The 16,497-nt window shown below is 46.0% G+C and overlaps 1 protein-coding gene across 3 annotated transcripts in view; it reads left to right on the forward strand.

Annotated features, from left to right (window-relative positions):
- The window catches only part of MYH11 (myosin heavy chain 11), a 125,948-nt gene that overhangs the window by 72,849 nt on the left and 36,602 nt on the right, over positions 1–16,497 (forward strand). For all 3 annotated transcript variants that reach the window (XM_038762297.1, XM_038762298.1, XM_038762299.1), the window contains 12 exons: positions 962–1,057; positions 2,764–2,882; positions 3,465–3,617; positions 4,428–4,601; positions 5,592–5,765; positions 10,328–10,442; positions 11,999–12,192; positions 13,210–13,331; positions 13,438–13,507; positions 13,655–13,815; positions 14,781–14,889; positions 16,024–16,155. In XM_038762297.1, coding sequence (XP_038618225.1) covers positions 962–1,057; positions 2,764–2,882; positions 3,465–3,617; positions 4,428–4,601; positions 5,592–5,765; positions 10,328–10,442; positions 11,999–12,192; positions 13,210–13,331; positions 13,438–13,507; positions 13,655–13,815; positions 14,781–14,889; positions 16,024–16,155 — 1,619 coding nt within the window. The remainder of the gene's footprint in view (positions 1–961; positions 1,058–2,763; positions 2,883–3,464; positions 3,618–4,427; positions 4,602–5,591; positions 5,766–10,327; positions 10,443–11,998; positions 12,193–13,209; positions 13,332–13,437; positions 13,508–13,654; positions 13,816–14,780; positions 14,890–16,023; positions 16,156–16,497) is intronic.

Consider the following 16,497-nt stretch of genomic DNA (forward strand, 5'->3'; position numbering starts at 1 on the left):
TTATTATTGCTTTTTCTGAGAGTTTTTTGGAGAATACCACTGAAGAGGCACTATTTCTCATGCCAAGGCGAGAAGTGCGTAAAGCCAAGAAAATGGATTTGGTTTGGGGGCCCTAGTGAGTCATCGGCTGACTTCATACTGGGTGTGCGGGAGAGGGTGGGGACGGCTTACTGATCCTGACCATCCCATGAGATCATCGTCAGACATCCAAGGGCTTCGAGAGATTGAGGGCGGGAGAGGAACTCATGAGAAGGATGAACTTCTGCCTCTTCCACTTTCCTTCACAGCAATCATTGATCGTGGTCATAATCTAGTCTTCCCTCCCACCCAGTACATGCTCAGCAAATACCACTGGTGGTGATGATAATAAAAAAAAAAATCAACCAATCAATGGATTATATTTGAGTGCCCGTTCTGCGTAGAGCACCGGAGTAAGCGTGTGGGAGCGAATTCCAGAAGCAGACTGTAAGCCCCATGTGGGACAGGGACTGTCTCTATATGTTGCCAATTTGTACTTCCCAAGCGCTTAGTACAGTGCTCTGCACATAGTAAGCGCTCAATAAATACGATTGATGATGATGATGATGGGCCCAACCTGATTAGCTTGAATCTATCCCAGCGCTTAGCTGGGGAAGCAGCATGACACAGTGGGTAGAGCGCAGTCCTGGGAGTTAACAGGTCATGGGTTCGAATCCCGGCTCCACCACTTAGCTGTGTGACTTTGGGCAAGTCACTTAACTTCTCTGTGCCTCAGTTACCTCATCTGTAAAAGGGGGATGAAGACTGTGAGCCCCACGTGGGACAACCTGATCACCTTGTATCCCCCCAGCGCTTAGAACAGTGCTTTCCACATAGTAAGCGCTTAGCAAATACCAACATTATTATTATTATTACAATGTCAAACCACAAGAAGTCTTCATTTTGTGTTTCTGTATTTTTGTCTGTTCCCCTCAAATAACAGCCATGTTGAAGGTTGTTTCGTCCGTCCTCCAACTTGGGAATATTGTCTTCAAGAAGGAAAGAAATACAGATCAGGCTTCCATGCCAGATAACACAGGTATTTCTGCTGCTCTTTGAATATATTTTGCAAAAATCTGCTTCTTAAAGTGAGTCATTTTTCATCATAATACCTGGAGGTTATCGTTAGTCACTGACTCTTCGAATAGATGATACCTCAGCTCTTCCTGTTTCATTCTGCAAACTTGCAATTATTGCTCTTCTGAGGACGATACTTTTAAACTCTTGATTTGTAAAGATTATTGTGTGGAAAGTCCAAGAAGCGTAGTCTGAGTCCACGCAAATCTTCTTTACTAGAGGATATTGCACTTGGAAACCTCTGGGCATTTGATGGCCTCTCCACCCACAGCACTTATGAACAACTCTATCAATTATATTTTATAAATTCTCCACTTAAATTAATGTCTGTCTCCCCCCGCTAGATTGTAAACTGACTGTGAGCAGGGAGTGTGTCTGCCAACTCTGTGGTATTGTACTCTCCCAAGCGCTTTACAGTGCTCAATAAATACCATTGATGGTAATATTGCTATTATAGAGAACTGCACACTGATCCAATCACAACAAACGTTTGGTCCCAAATAAAGGTCGATGAGGAGCAGACAAAGGGAATATTTAATGATTTATTATCATTATGATTGTCATTGTTATTATCTAAGCCCCTGCAGAGAGCCCACACAGGAAATCCTGCCATTATGGACAAATGGCATTTTTAGGCTTTTTCGCCGTTTCTTAGCCTTGTTCCCCTTATCCCATTATCTTGCTTGCCCCCATTCTGGGAAGCTCTCGGGGAAAAAAAAATCACCCTCGAGTGCTTGCCTGCTGTTGAAGGTGGAAAGTATAAGGCAAGAAGAATTTGTACACTACTTGATGAGTAAAGATAAGATTTCCCCTCCACCTAGCAACAGTACTAATCAAGACTTAGGCCCAGTGAAAACATCTCGTCACCAAAATATATACCACCTCTAAGGCTACAAGAAATGGCTTCCAAGTGATTCCTATAAATAGGGACAAAATCAGTCAGATTACCCCCTTTTCCCCATTTACCCTACTACAGTGAGATTAAGGCAGCAAACTTTTCTACCATTAAGAAACACAGGGGAGTGGAGATTTTTTTTTTTTTTTTGCCTTTAAATGATAATCTATTTGGTTCCCTGCAGCTTCATCCATTTAATTCTAGGGCTAGACTTCTACAGAGAATTCCAAATAATTCTGCCTTCCAGGCAAGAATCTACTTAGTCATTTCAGCCAGCCAGTGTATTTTATTATGCCTCAGAATTCAGAATTGTTGTTTCTGTTATCAACAATATATAGTATTTATTAAACAAAGTGTTCAGAGTATTAAGCCAGGTGTTCAGGAAACAAAGATGTACTGAGGGAAAAATTAATGCAGCCTTACAAGATAGATCCACAAACTTTTCTCCCCCATAAATTTCCTCCATCTTTCCTCTCCTTCCCTGTAGCAAAGCAAAGCTGTCGCTGTAACCTAATAGCATCAAGAGCTTGAAAGCAGATCAGAACCGTCCTTATGGAAATCCTATTTTCCATTTTAATCAAGATTCTTTCCCACCTTAATTTCTTTGAGGCCTTGTTTAATTGCTCCAGGATTCTAGGTTTATGAGGGTGTGATCGTTTGCACGACCAGAATAACAACGTATTTTCTGCTTCTCAAATTGTCCTTTGAAAATGTTTCGCTTACCAATTGACTCCGGTGTCAAACTCAGAAGCGTTTCCTCCTGTCCCCTTTAGCTGCTCAGAAAGTGTGTCATCTGATGGGTATTAATGTGACGGATTTCACCAGATCAATCCTCACACCTCGGATTAAAGTTGGACGGGATGTGGTTCAGAAAGCCCAGACCAAGGAACAGGTAATGATATAAGGTTGCATGTTTTCTTATGGCACCACAGAATGTTAATAGGCCAGAAGGGATTCTGAGAAATCGTCTAACCCAGCTCCCAGACCCCAGGCAGGCCTCACCTAAACCACTCTGGACAAATGGTTGTCTGTTCTCTTGGCAGAGATCTAAAGGACGGGAGATTCTACAGTTTCCCCTGATAGCCTGTTCTGGCACATAATTAATCACCAAAATTGAGATGGTCATGATCTTCCTTAGGCCCGCTCTGTATTTCTCTTCCCACCATGGAAAACCAGTTACTCTACTTCTGCCCCCCTGTAGGTCTGTCTTTTTCATTTCTTCTTCCCTCTCTTTTCTTCTAAGGGGTTGTGTTTTCGGAATGAAAAATAATATAAACCTGAACCCAAATTTTGCCCAACTCCACAACTTCCTCAAAGGACTGCTCTTCCTCCCATTGCCTTCCAATCAATCAATCGTATTTACTGAGCGCTTACTGTGTGCAGAGCACTGTACTAAGCGCTTGGGAAGTACAAGTTGACAACATATAGAGACGGTCCTTACCCAACAGTGGGCTTCCAACTCTCCCCTCTGCAGGCTGACTTTGCTGTAGAAGCGTTGGCCAAAGCAACGTATGAGCGTCTCTTCCGTTGGATTCTCACCCGGGTGAACAAGGCCCTGGATAAAACGCACAGACAAGGAGCCTCCTTCTTGGGTATCCTGGACATCGCTGGATTTGAGATTTTTGAGGTATGGCAGTGTGGACTCAAAAGTGTAACAAGCTGTTCGTCCCTTCTTTGTGGCTACCCTCTTGAGAGGGAATTTTGACGAAATTCCAGATTTTGAGATGGTTGGTACTAAGGGGTGAGCTTCACATGGTACTTATTAAATGCTTACTAAATGCTAAGCGCTGAGGTAACTACAAGAGTTTCAGGTCAGACTTAATCTCTGTTTCACATGGGTAGGAGGGAAGAGTTAGGTTTACCCACTTCAAGGGTGATTCAATCCTGCCATTCTAGTACAGGAGGCATCGACAAGCCGAAGAAGACAAGAAAGTAAAGTTCTTAGGCCTTTCTTTTTTAGAGACGCAGGATGTTTTAGTGTGGGGTTATTCCAGATCATGTTAGGATCGTCTGTTTACAGATGTATCCAAGATACTTGTTCTGTATTCAAATCCCTCATTCGAGTAGCACAAAACTTACATTATGTCAGCCACCCACTGGAAGCAACGAAAGATGAATACTGAGTACATTTGAAAGAACACCAATTGAATTTACTCTACTATTCATGCATGACTTGCAGAGAGGGCACGTCACAAAGTTTTCATTACCGGTTGAGTTTTACACGTTTTCTTGCCAAGTGGGCACCTATCGAAGTATGTCTCTGATGTACGCTTAGTAAAAATGACATACGTTTGTCTAGAAGTCTTCCCCAAGCCTTCTCCCTCAATGGTTGAAATCCGAACAGCAACTACATCCACTGGGAAAGAGTAGCAGGAAAGGGTTTACTTAGTCCATCGGTTTTTTTCTGTGATTTCTGACTCTGCCATCTTCTTTCAAGGTCAACTCCTTCGAGCAGCTGTGCATTAATTACACGAATGAGAAACTTCAGCAGCTTTTCAACCACACCATGTTCATCCTGGAGCAGGAGGAATACCAGAGGGAGGGCATCGAGTGGAATTTCATCGACTTTGGCCTCGACCTTCAACCTTGCATCGAGCTGATCGAAAGGCCGGTGAGTGTCCCTTTCCGAACCTCCCACTGCCTTTCCAGTTTGAAGACAGTGTTACGGTCCCTCTGAATGGGTGGGGTTCAGAAGAGGACAGGGCGAGCCGTGTTTCCCTTGCTGTTTGTGCATGAAGACGCGTCTTTGGGTTTAGGCTGAACTGTCGCCCGCAAAAAAGGCCGAGGGCTCTTATTGCTGCATCCAAAGTGGATCTTCCTGCCGCTGCAGTTTCCCAGGAATCCATGGCAATGGCTCATTGTTTGATGCCGCCTTCAATATGCCCTTAGGGCGTTCCTTCTTTCCGCCCTTCCATAGGCAGTGCTCTACTCTTCACTCCCAAGTCCATAACTATGAAGCCAAACCAGAAAGTTTGGCTGATGACAGGGTCTCTGATTTCTCCAGATCTCCACGTGTTTGTAAGGTGCCATGCAATATAGTGCAGTCTGGGGGAGTTTTTGTCTTAACCCGCTTTGAGGGTGACTGTCGGCCCTGACACCCAAAGCAGGACGCGCAAAGGTAGAGACCGACTGGAAGTTTTTTCCAAGCTGCATCCTGATCCAGCAGTGGCTGGAGAGAGAGAAGCTGGGAGAAGGATTAAGGGCTGTGGGAAGCAGAGGGAGACTGTCAAGGACGCAGGAACCGTATGCGATAGAAACTGGAAGAGTTTTTGTGCACCGCGATGTTAAAAGACATGCAAAGTGAATGCAAAGTAGCGTGCAAGTTCATTCAATCGTATTTATCGAGCGCTTACTGTGTGCAGAGCACTGTACTAAGCGCTTGGGAAGTACAAGTCGGCGACATCTAGAGACGGTCCCTACCCAACAACGGGCTCACAGTCTAGAAGGGGAGACAGACCACAAAACACGTGGACAGGTGTCAAGTCAGAACAAAAGTTGGCAGTTGTTTTTTCAGGTTGCCCAGCTCGGATGCTCTTTTGCAATGGACTGCCAGTGCGTGACACGGGTGCAATGGACATACCTGCTTTTTCTTGCATTGCAGAACAACCCGCCGGGTGTCCTGGCCCTGTTGGATGAGGAGTGCTGGTTCCCCAAAGCCACAGACAAGTCCTTCGTGGAGAAGCTGTGCTCAGAGCTGGCCAACAGTGCCAAGTTCCAAAAGCCCAAGCAGATCAAGGACAAAACTGAGTTCTCCATCATCCACTATGCCGGAAAGGTATCAGCCAGCCCCAGTGGAGCTTTCCTCGTCTGTGAGGGTTTTTTTCTATCTTTGGGAAATCTCCTTCCCAGGCAGGAACCCACCCTATCGAGGTGGGAAAGATAGACTGGGACCTGCAAATAAAAGCACCATCTTACTAAGGTCAAAAAAAGAATGCAAATATATATAATATATATATATATATATAGATATATAGATATATAAATATATATAATTTATATAAGGAGGGTCTTATAAGGGCCCTCCTGAGGTTGGAGTTCTTCCTGAGGGAGCTAGGATGTCTGGGACCACACACCAACTCATTGAGGGGACTGGGACGGGGCATTATTTATTCAATCGTATTTATTGAGCGTTAACTGTGTGCAGAGCAATCAATCAATCAATCGTATTTATTGAGCGCTTACTGTGTGCAGAGCACCATACTAAGCGCTTGGGAAGTACAAGTTGGTAACATATAGAGACATTCCCTACCCAACAGTGGGCTCACAGTCTAGAAAGGGGAGACAGAGAACAAAACCAAACATATTAACAAAATAAAATAAATAGAATAGATATGTACAAGTAAAATAAATAAATAGAGTAATAAATATGTACAAACATATATACATAGATACAGGTGCTGTGGGGAATGGAAGGAGGTAAGAAGGGGGGATGGAGAGGGGGAGGAGGGGGAGAGGAAGGAGGGAGCTCAGAGCACTGTACTAAGCACTTGGGAAGTATATGTTGCCAACTTGTACTTCCCACACACTTAGTACAATGCTCTGCACACAGTAAGCGCTCAACAAATACGATTGAATGAATGAATGAATGTCGGCAACAATATAGAGACGGTCCCTGCCCAACAATGGGCTCACAGTCTAGAAAGGGGATTTGTTAAGCCTCTACTGTGTGCCAGGCACTGTACTAAGCGCAGAGATAGATACGCAATAATCAGGTTGGATACAGTCCCGGCCCCACATGAGGCTGACAGTCTTCGTCCCCATTTTACAGATGAGGTAACTGAGGCCTAGAGAAGTGAAGTGACTTGCCCGTGGCCTCACAGCAGACAAGTGGCAGAGCCGGGATTAGAACCCATGACCTAACTCCTAGGCCTGTGCTCCATCCACTAGGCCAGGCTGCTTCTCATAAAGCTCAATTTGGACCTCAGTGTTACCAAACTCAACACGGTGGCGGGAATGCTAGGGGAAAGGAAGGTGATTAGGAGAAGATTTCTAAGGACCGCTAAATTAAAATAATCTAGTATACTACAATTATCCATTTTAAGTAAGAATTGGAGTATTAATGAAATCCTAGGATTGGAATGGACCAACACAGTTCCGCCAGCCTACATGAAGCTGTAAACTCATTGTGGGTAGGGAATGTGTCTGTTATATTGTTCTGTTGTACTCTCTCAATCCTTGGGCAAGTCACTTAACTTCTCTGTGCCTCAATTACCTCATCTGTAAAATGGGGATTAAATCCTACTCTCTCCTGCTTAGACATGCTTAGACTCTCCCAAGCGCTTAGTACAGTGCTCTGCACACAGTAAGAGCTCAACAAATATGATCGACTGACTGTCCCAGATGGCTGAGGGCTCTTTCATTCCTAAAATCAAGGAGGAGATTCTCCATCATTCATTCCATTCAACCATAATTTTTTAAGCGTTTACTGTGGGCAGAGCACACTGTACTAAGCACTTGAGAAACATAATCTAGTTTCTCTTAGTTCTGAATTAGGGGGGTTCATTTTTAGAAGTAAGAGGATTTATTAGATTCCTACTGTGTGCATAGCACTGTAACAAGTGTTGGAGTGTGAGATTCTCAAGAGGCTCGCAATCTAAGAATAAAGACCTGGTCTCTGGTTCTCAAGAGGCTCCCAATCTAAGAATAAAGTGGGGAGAGGGGACTAGCAGCAGTTTCATAGGAAAAGATAAAACAATAAAAAGCCCCCAACAACATGAAAGACAAGAACAAAAAGAATAAAGGGGTTTGGTGGCTAGAGGAGCAGAGCATCAGGCTCCTCATGGCTCAAAATCCAACAGTCACAAAATAATAATAATAATGGTATTTGTTAAGCGCTTATTATGTGCAAAGCACTGTTCTAAGCACTGGGGAGGTTACAAGGTGATCAGGTTGTCCCGTGGCGGGCTCACAGTTTTAATCCCCATTTTACAGATGAGGGAACTGAGGCACAGAGAAATTGAGTGACTTGCCCAAAGTCACATAGCTGACAATTGGCGGAGCTTGGGATTTGAACCCATGACCTCTGACTCCAAAGCCAATGCTTTTTCCACTGAGCCATGCTGCTTCTCCAAAAGTCATGTCCTCCACCACAACCCCAACCTTCCAAAATAATCAGTAAAAAAAATTATTGTGCTATTTATTAAGCACTTACAGTTTGCTACGCACTGGGGAAGATACAGTGGAATCAGATCAGATTCATTCCCTGTCCCTCAGTGGGGTTCGCAGTTTCAGGAGGAAGAACAGGTACTTAATGTCCATTTTGCAGATGAAGGGACAGAGATATGGCCAAATGGAAAGAGTATGGGCATCAAAGGGCCTGAGTTCTAATCCCACCTCTACTAATTGTGTGTTGCGTGACCTTGGGCAAGTCACTTAACTTCTCTGTGCCTCAATTACCTCATCTGTAAAATGGGGATTAAATCCTTAGAGATTAAATCCTTAGATTTAAGATTAATTTAATTTAATAGATTTAATTTAATTTTGATAGATAGATTTCATTTAATAATTTAAATAGATAGATTTAATTTAAGAAGTAAATTCATTCAATCGTATTTATTGAGCACTTACTTGTGCAGAGCACTGTACTAAGCGCTTGGGAAGTACAAGTTGGCAACATATAGAGACGGTCCCTACCCAACAACAGGCTCACAATCTAGAAGGATTAAATCCTTAGAGAAGCAGCGTGGCTCAATGGAAAGAGTCCGGGCTTCGGAGTCAGAGGTCATGGGTTCAAATCCCGGCTCCACCCTTGGGCAAGTCACTTCACTTCTCTGAACCTCAGTTCCTTCATCTGTAAAATGGGGTTGAAGACTGTGAGCCCCATGGGGAACAACCTGATCACTTTGTATCCCCCCCAGTGCTCAGAACAGTGCTTTGCACATAGTAAGCACTTAACAAATGCCATCATTATTATTATTATTATTATCCTACTCTCTCCTGCTTAGACTGTGAATCCATGTGGGACTAGGGATTGTGTCCAACCTGATTATCTTTACCAGTATTACCCCTGGCACATAGTAAGGGCATGACAAGTACCATTAGATTAAAAAAAAAAAGAAGCGAAGTGACTTGTCCAAAGTCACACAAACGAGCAAGTGGTGAAGCCAGTATTGGAACCAAATGGCTTGCTTAAATTCGAGAAGGCCTCCTGCTGCTAATTCTCTTAGAGCAGAACATTCATTCATTCAATCGTATTTATTGACCTCTTACTATGTGCAGAGCACTGTACTAAGCACTTGGGAGGTACAAATCGGCAACATATAGAGACGTCCCTCCCCAATAATGGGCTCACAGTCTAGAAGGGAGAGCAGGGGTTCTTGGAAAGTTCTGGTGGCGTGGAAACTGGGCAATTCCTCCCCACCCACCCATTTTGGGCTGCCAACTTTCTCTGGTCTGGTGGTAAAGGGACCAGCGTAGATTTTCCCTGAGGCTGCTGCTTCAACACAAAATGCGCCTTCTTAAGAGAAGCAGCGTGGCTCAGTGGAAAGAGCCCGGGCTTGGGAGTCAGAGGTCATGGGTTCAAATCCCGGCTCTGCCAACTGTCAGCTGGGCGACTTTAGGCAAGTCACCTAACTTCTCTGGGCCTCAGTTACCTCATCTGTAAAATGGGGATTAAGACTGTGAGCCCCCCATGGGAAAACCCGACCACCTTGTAACCTCCCCAGTGCTTAAAACAGTGCTTTGCACATAGTAAGCACTTAATAAGTGCCATCATTATTAAAATGCACCCACAGTACCATTTATTCCGAAACGGTATCATGTTCATTCATTCATTCATTCATTCAATCGTATTTATTGAGCGCTTACTCTGTGCAGAGCACTGGTCTGAGCGCTTGGGAAGTACAAATCAGCAACATATAGAGATGGTCTTTACCCATCAATGGGCTTCTATCAAGGTAGGACAGGGAGAATTAGCAGCAGAAGGCCTTCTCGAATTTAAAGAAGCCATTCGGCTCCAATCCTGGCTTCACTACTTGCTCGTTTGTGTGACTTATTCTGTTTCCTAATTCTGCAGTAGTGTTTAGTACAGCCACGTGGAGGAGATAGCAAAGCACCAGAGGCAACAGGGGGATAGAAATTCTTACATCTAATTTCATTCTACCTGCTGCCCATGTGTAAATTAGAATCTTTCTCCATAGCCTTCGGTTTGCCTACATAAATCTCTCTGCCATCTGGGAAACTAGACCCAAGGCAGTGGCATAATTTTCTCTTCTCGGCCTGGTTTTTTCGACTGCGGAGAACAAAGCTATTGTTAACGGTTTTATAATTACGGCCTCTGAGGGGAAGACAGAGGCATTCCCTGAGATGAGGACTCCTAAGAGGTTCTGCTTCTGACAGGTTGACTACAATGCGACCGCCTGGCTGACCAAAAACATGGACCCCCTGAACGACAACGTGACGTCTCTTCTCAACGCCTCCTCGGACAAGTTTGTGGCTGACTTGTGGAAAGATGGTGAGATAAGATAGCGTCCTCCCATCCCTCTTCCCCCGCCCGCTCCAACGCGGCCCACGGACACCATCCCAGACAGAAAATCTGTTCACCTGTTCCCACCGCCCATGCTTTTTGGCTCTCCTCCCAAGGAAAGGGAAAGACAGCATCCAGGACCAGCCATGCCCCAGATTCTCAGAGCCATCCTTGGGTTTGACCTAGGGACCTGACGACCATCCCCGGCCAACATCAGTCAAAAGCCCTGCCTCGTAGACACTTCCGAAGAAATACTGGCTCTTCCTCTACTGAGTCAACTCAGTGGAAGTTAGTGAATACAAAACACCATATAAAATACCAACTATAGCCCCACAGAGGAGCTTTGTTTTTGTATTTCTTAACCTCGTTCTTCAGAGGCCAGTAGACCAGTGCCTGTTTTCATGGCTCTTTGAAATGATTCAGGGAGTCAGCTGGACCCCAGCTGACATCAACCCCTGACCCAAGGGGTCCTTTGTGAACAATGCCAACCCTTAGGTAATGGTATCATCATCATCAATCACATTTATTGAGCGCTTACTATGTGCAGAGCACTGTACTAAGCGCTTGGGAAGTACAAATCGGCAACATATAGAGACAGTCCCTACCCAACGGTGGGCTCACAGTCTAAAAGGGGGAGACAGAGAACAAAACCAAACATACTAACAAAATAAAATAAATAGAATAGATATGTACAAGTAAAATAAATAAATAAATAAATAGAGTAATAAATATGTACAAACATATATACATATATACAGGTGCTGTGGGGAAGGAAAGGAGGTAAGATGGGGGGATGGAGAGGGGGAATATAATGGTATAATAATAATAATAATAATAATGATAATTGTGGTATTTGTAAAGCACTTACTTTGTGCCAAGCACTGGACTAATTGTACTAAGCGCTGGGATAAATGCAAGGTAATCAGGTCAAAGATAATAATAATGATAATTATGATATTTGGTACGTGCTTACTATATGTCAAGCACTGTTCTAAGCACTGGGTAAGAGGCAAGTTAATCATCCGAGTCAGAGTCCCTCTCCCTCATTGACTCTAAGCAGGAGGGAGAACAGGTAGAACAGGTATTGAATCCCCATTTTACAGTTAAGGAAACTGAGGCACAGAGAAGTTGAAGGACTTGCCCGAGGTCATGCAGCAGGCAAGTTGTGGAGCTGGGATTAGAACCCAGGTCCTTTTGGCTCCCGGGCCCATGCTCTTCCCACTAAGTCACGCTGCTCCTGACTTCCCGCCCATACCTCAGGAGCGTCTTAGTTTCCACCCCGCGGACAGGACTTCGGGTCAGTTCCCTTCAATGGCAGGCCAACGGTGCGAAGACCGTGGTAGATGGGGACAGAATTTTTAGGTGAATTTCAAAGAGAACTCATCATCTCCCAGGACAATGGATGGAGAGGAGGGATCCGGGCCCACATTCTCCTCACTGAAACCCTCACCCACTCTCCACTCCACTCCCGCAAGGGAAACTACTAGCCCTTCAGATCTGGGGTTGCGGGAGATCTTGACGCTGCCATTTTGTCCATTCAACAGTGGACCGCATTGTGGGCCTGGACCAAATGGCCAAGATGACCGAGAGTTCCCTGCCGAGCGCCTCCAAGACCAAGAAGGGCATGTTCCGAACAGTGGGGCAGCTCTACAAGGAGCAGCTCGGGAAGCTGATGACCACACTCCGGAACACCACTCCCAACTTTGTCCGCTGTATCATCCCCAACCATGAGAAGAGGGTAAAACCCCATCCTCTCCCCCCACAATCAGTCGATCAATGCTATTTACTGAGTCAGTCGTACTTATCGACCACTTACTGTGTGCAGAGCCCTGTACTTAGCATTAGAGAGAGTACAATATAACAATAATCAGATATTCTCTGCCCACAGCAAGCTTACTGTGTGGGGGGGAGACAGACATTAATATAAATAAATACATTACAGAGATGTACATAAGTGCTGTGGGGCTGGGAGGAGGGATGAATAAAGAGAGCAAGTCAGGGTGGCACAGAAAGAAGTGGGAGAAGAGGAAAGGAGGGCTTAGTCAGGGAAGGCCTCTTGGAGGAGACGTGCCCAAGCCCTCTCAAGGTCCCTTTCCTAAGCAACCTCAGCCCTGCCCCCGAGGATCTCATTGAAAACAAGTTAAGGGGGTCTGTTTCTCTAACTTTCGTGAGGGAAAAGTGGGATTAGATTCTGAGGTACAAGGAAAATAGCAAAGTTGGCCTGCCAGCGGGGTGAGAGAAAACTCTGGAGCCCCTGCCGAGAAAGGGTCTGGGAGTGACACCGGCAGGTCTGGAGTAGGAAGAGATCACAACTCTCTAACTGCATCCTTAGAAGCTTTCATCCACTTCTGTGCCCATTGCTGGTCAGTGGTGAGGACTCTGTATGCCACCTTCTTATCGCCCAACTCTAATCAGGGGCTGAAGGTAGAAAGGAGAGGAAGAAGCCTTCATGGGAGAATTTTCCAGCCATGCAGGTGTGAGACAGGACAGAGGCAAGCCCTACTAAAAACTCCTATCACTAGTATTTTAGTCCTCGATGGGACACTGCCTTGAGTGGCCACATGAACTCAGCAGATATGGTTTGGAGGGAGTAGCTGGCTCCCCCCGTTACCTAAATTCTGAGGTAGCATCACGCTCACCTTTCTCTTTTTTCTCTCTGTGTCTCTCACTCTGTGACTCTTGCTCTGTCTCTCTCTCTCTTTCTCTCTCTCCCTCTCCTTCCATCCCTCCTTCCCATCCCTACACACTTTTGCAGTCTGGGAAACTGGACGCTTTCCTCGTGCTGGAGCAACTGCGGTGCAACGGGGTGTTGGAAGGCATCCGGATCTGTCGCCAAGGCTTCCCCAACAGGATCGTCTTCCAGGAGTTCCGCCAACGGTAGGGCCTCCGTCTCTGCTCACCGGGCAGCCACTTGGATTCTGAATTCGAGGGACGGGGAGCTGGAGGAACAACTCCAAGTGACTTCCACCATTTTTACTTCCAGCTACGAGATCCTGGCGGCGAGTGCCATTCCTAAAGGGTTTATGGATGGGAAACAAGCCTGCATCCTCATGGTGAGTAGAATTCCTGCCTAGGCCCATCCTGGTCATATAGTTTCCAAAGGGTGGCTGCTGCCTCTGGAGCAGGACATTTTTGAAGCGTTGCTCATAAATAGCTGCCTTACCATCTGTCAACAAAAATGAGCTATTTTTCTCTCCTAGATCAAAGCGCTGGAGCTTGACCCCAACTTGTACAGGATTGGGCAGAGTAAAATCTTCTTCAGAACCGGTGTCCTGGCACATCTGGAAGAGGAGCGGGACTTGAAGATCACAGATGTCATTATGGCATTCCAGGCCATGAGTCGGGGATACCTCGCAAGAAAGTAATAATGTTTTCCCGTTCAATATCTGCTCTTCCCCTTCCGCAACCCCTTGCCAAAAAAAAAACCCCAGTTATTTGAATTCGGGCATTTCATTTACAATCCAACAGTGGTATTTAGCGAGTGCTTACTGTGTGCAGGACACAGAATTAAGTGCTTGGGAGAGTACAGTACGGCAGAGTTGGTATTCATTCATTCAACTGTATTTATTGAGCGCTTACTGTGTGCAGAACACTGTACTGAGTGCTTGGAAAGTACAAATCAGCAATAGAGAGAATCCCTGCCCATCCGGGCTTACAGTCTAGAGGAGGGGAGGCAGACATCAAAACAGATAAACAGGCAGTTGGTAGAAGCTATTCCTGTCCACAAGGAGCTAATTAGAAAATCCAACAGCAAAGAGCTGGTGAACTGGATAAGCCTTTCTTCTCTCAACTTGGGGGATAGGGGTGGAATGTCTTGTTTGATTTTTCAAATTCAGTGGAACATGGATTAAAATAACCCTCAAAAAGGGCCTATGAGGGGTTACGTGAGCTCCCTGCGGGCAGAGAATGTGTCTCATGCTTCTATTACTCTCTCCCAAGCCCTTAGTTCAGGGCATTGCTGCCAGGGGTTGTACTCTCCCCAGACCCTAGTATGGGGCCATGCACACATAGTTGCTCAATAAATGTAATGGATGGATTGGTGGATTGATGGTTTGTGCAGGGCTCCGGCACACATGATGCTTGTCAAAATTCGAATTAAATTGGCCATGATCTCTGGAGTTTATGATCTGGAGTTTCAGGCAACACAAAAGCGATCAATGCTTATGACTGACAAGATGCTTGGGATCGGGCATTTGGGTCAAATATGGGCCTTAAAAGCCAGGCCAGATGTCCTTGTTTGGACAAGGGTATCCTACCCCATGTCAGACCTTCCATTCCCCAACGGCTTCTTTTTTTAAAAGCAAACTGTTTTGTCTTCATATGCAGAGCCTTTGCCAAGCGACAACAACAGCTGACGGCCATGAGGGTTATCCAAAGGAATTGTGCCGCGTACCTCAAGTTGAGGAACTGGCAGTGGTGGAGACTGTTTACGAAAGTGAGTGGATTCCCCCACAGCTCTTGTCTAAGAACCATCCAAACGGAGGGGGCTGGAGTGGGAAGAGACACGGCCTGCACGTTTAGGTGGGGTAGATTGCAGGGGTGGGAGAGGGCAGGACCAATATGATACTTCTAGCAGTAGTCTAGTGGGTAGAGCATGGGCCTAAGAGTCAGAGGACCCCGCCACTTGTCTGCTACGTGACCTTGGGCAAGTCACTTCACTTCTCTGGGCCTCGGTTATCCCATCTGTAAAATGGGAAGTAAGACTGTGAGCCCCATGTGGGACCTGGACTGGGTCCAACTGGATTACCTTGTATCTACCCCGCACTTAATACGATGCCTGGCACATAGTAAGCGCTTAATGAATACTGGAAAAAAAAAAGTTAGGAGACCTGGGTTCAAACCCCCATTTCTGCCACATTGGCTCTCTGGGCAATCATAGGCAAGCAGTTTGGCCTCCCTGGGCCTTTTTGCCCGTTAGTGAAAGATAATAAGTCCCTCCCCTTCCCAAAGGTAAGGATGCTGCAGGATGTCCTTGTCTTATTAAAATGGCAGAGGACTTTGAACTTGATCAATGCTATCTGAAGGCAAGGAGTCTAGGCCATTAGCTCACCCATCCTCGTGGTTACTAGAACACCTTTTGAGAGCTAAATTAAATTTTCCCCCCTAGTAAGTAGATGCTCAAGTAAATAGATTGGGTGGGGCTTCAGAGACACAGATGTATTGCGTTTTGGACTGCAGTACTAGAAAATACCTGGTCTGTCATACGCCCTCCCACCTGGAACCAGACAATCCTGCAAGTGGTCAAAGATGGTGGAGGAGGCGGCGGGAGAGAAGACTGAGGAGTTGATGTCAAGAAGCAGGGCTATTCTGTAGCGGGGTTCCACTCATCCCAAAATAGCTGTCAGGGAAGGCAGGAAAGGGCCAGAGTGGAAAAAGTCACCCGAAAGCATTTCCCGCCGCTGAGCTTGCTCCCTTCCCTTTGACACGTTTCACTCCCCCCTTCAAATCCCCACCTCCCTAAACCCACTCTGACAATTTGCCGAAGAGCGAGCCAATGCCTTCAATCCGACGCGTACACCGAGCGTCATCTATCACAGGTAGCTGTGACCGTGCCCACGCTATTTTCCAGGTGAAGCCCCTGCTACAAGTCACCCGTCAAGAAGAAGAAATGCAAGCGAAGGATGATGAGCTGCAGAAGACCAAGGAGAAGCAGCAGAGAGCCGAGAGCGAACTGAAGGAGTTGGAGCTGAAGCACACACAGGTAACCAAGCACTCGGACTCCCAAGGGGAAGAAGGTTTGGAGATCTGGTCAGTGCCCGGATAGGGAAGAACGAGTCTAATGGGTTTAGTGCTCGTGCCTTCCAGGGACAGGTGGGAAGCACCGGCGGGAGTGAAGAAGCTGGGGCTGTGGAAACCCCTAAAGAGTAGCCTGGCATACTAGAAAGAGCGCTGGCCTTAGAGTCATAGGACTTGGTTTCTAATTCCGGCTCTTGGGCAAGTCGCTTAACTTCTCTGTGCTTCACTTTCCTCATCTGTAAATTGGGGATTCAATCCCCACTCTCCATCCTACTTAGCCTGTGGCCCCCAGGTGGGGCAGGGACTG

The sequence above is a fragment of the Tachyglossus aculeatus genome, chromosome 21, assembly GCF_015852505.1.
Source record: "Tachyglossus aculeatus isolate mTacAcu1 chromosome 21, mTacAcu1.pri, whole genome shotgun sequence".
NCBI classification, from domain to species: domain Eukaryota; kingdom Metazoa; phylum Chordata; class Mammalia; order Monotremata; family Tachyglossidae; genus Tachyglossus; species Tachyglossus aculeatus.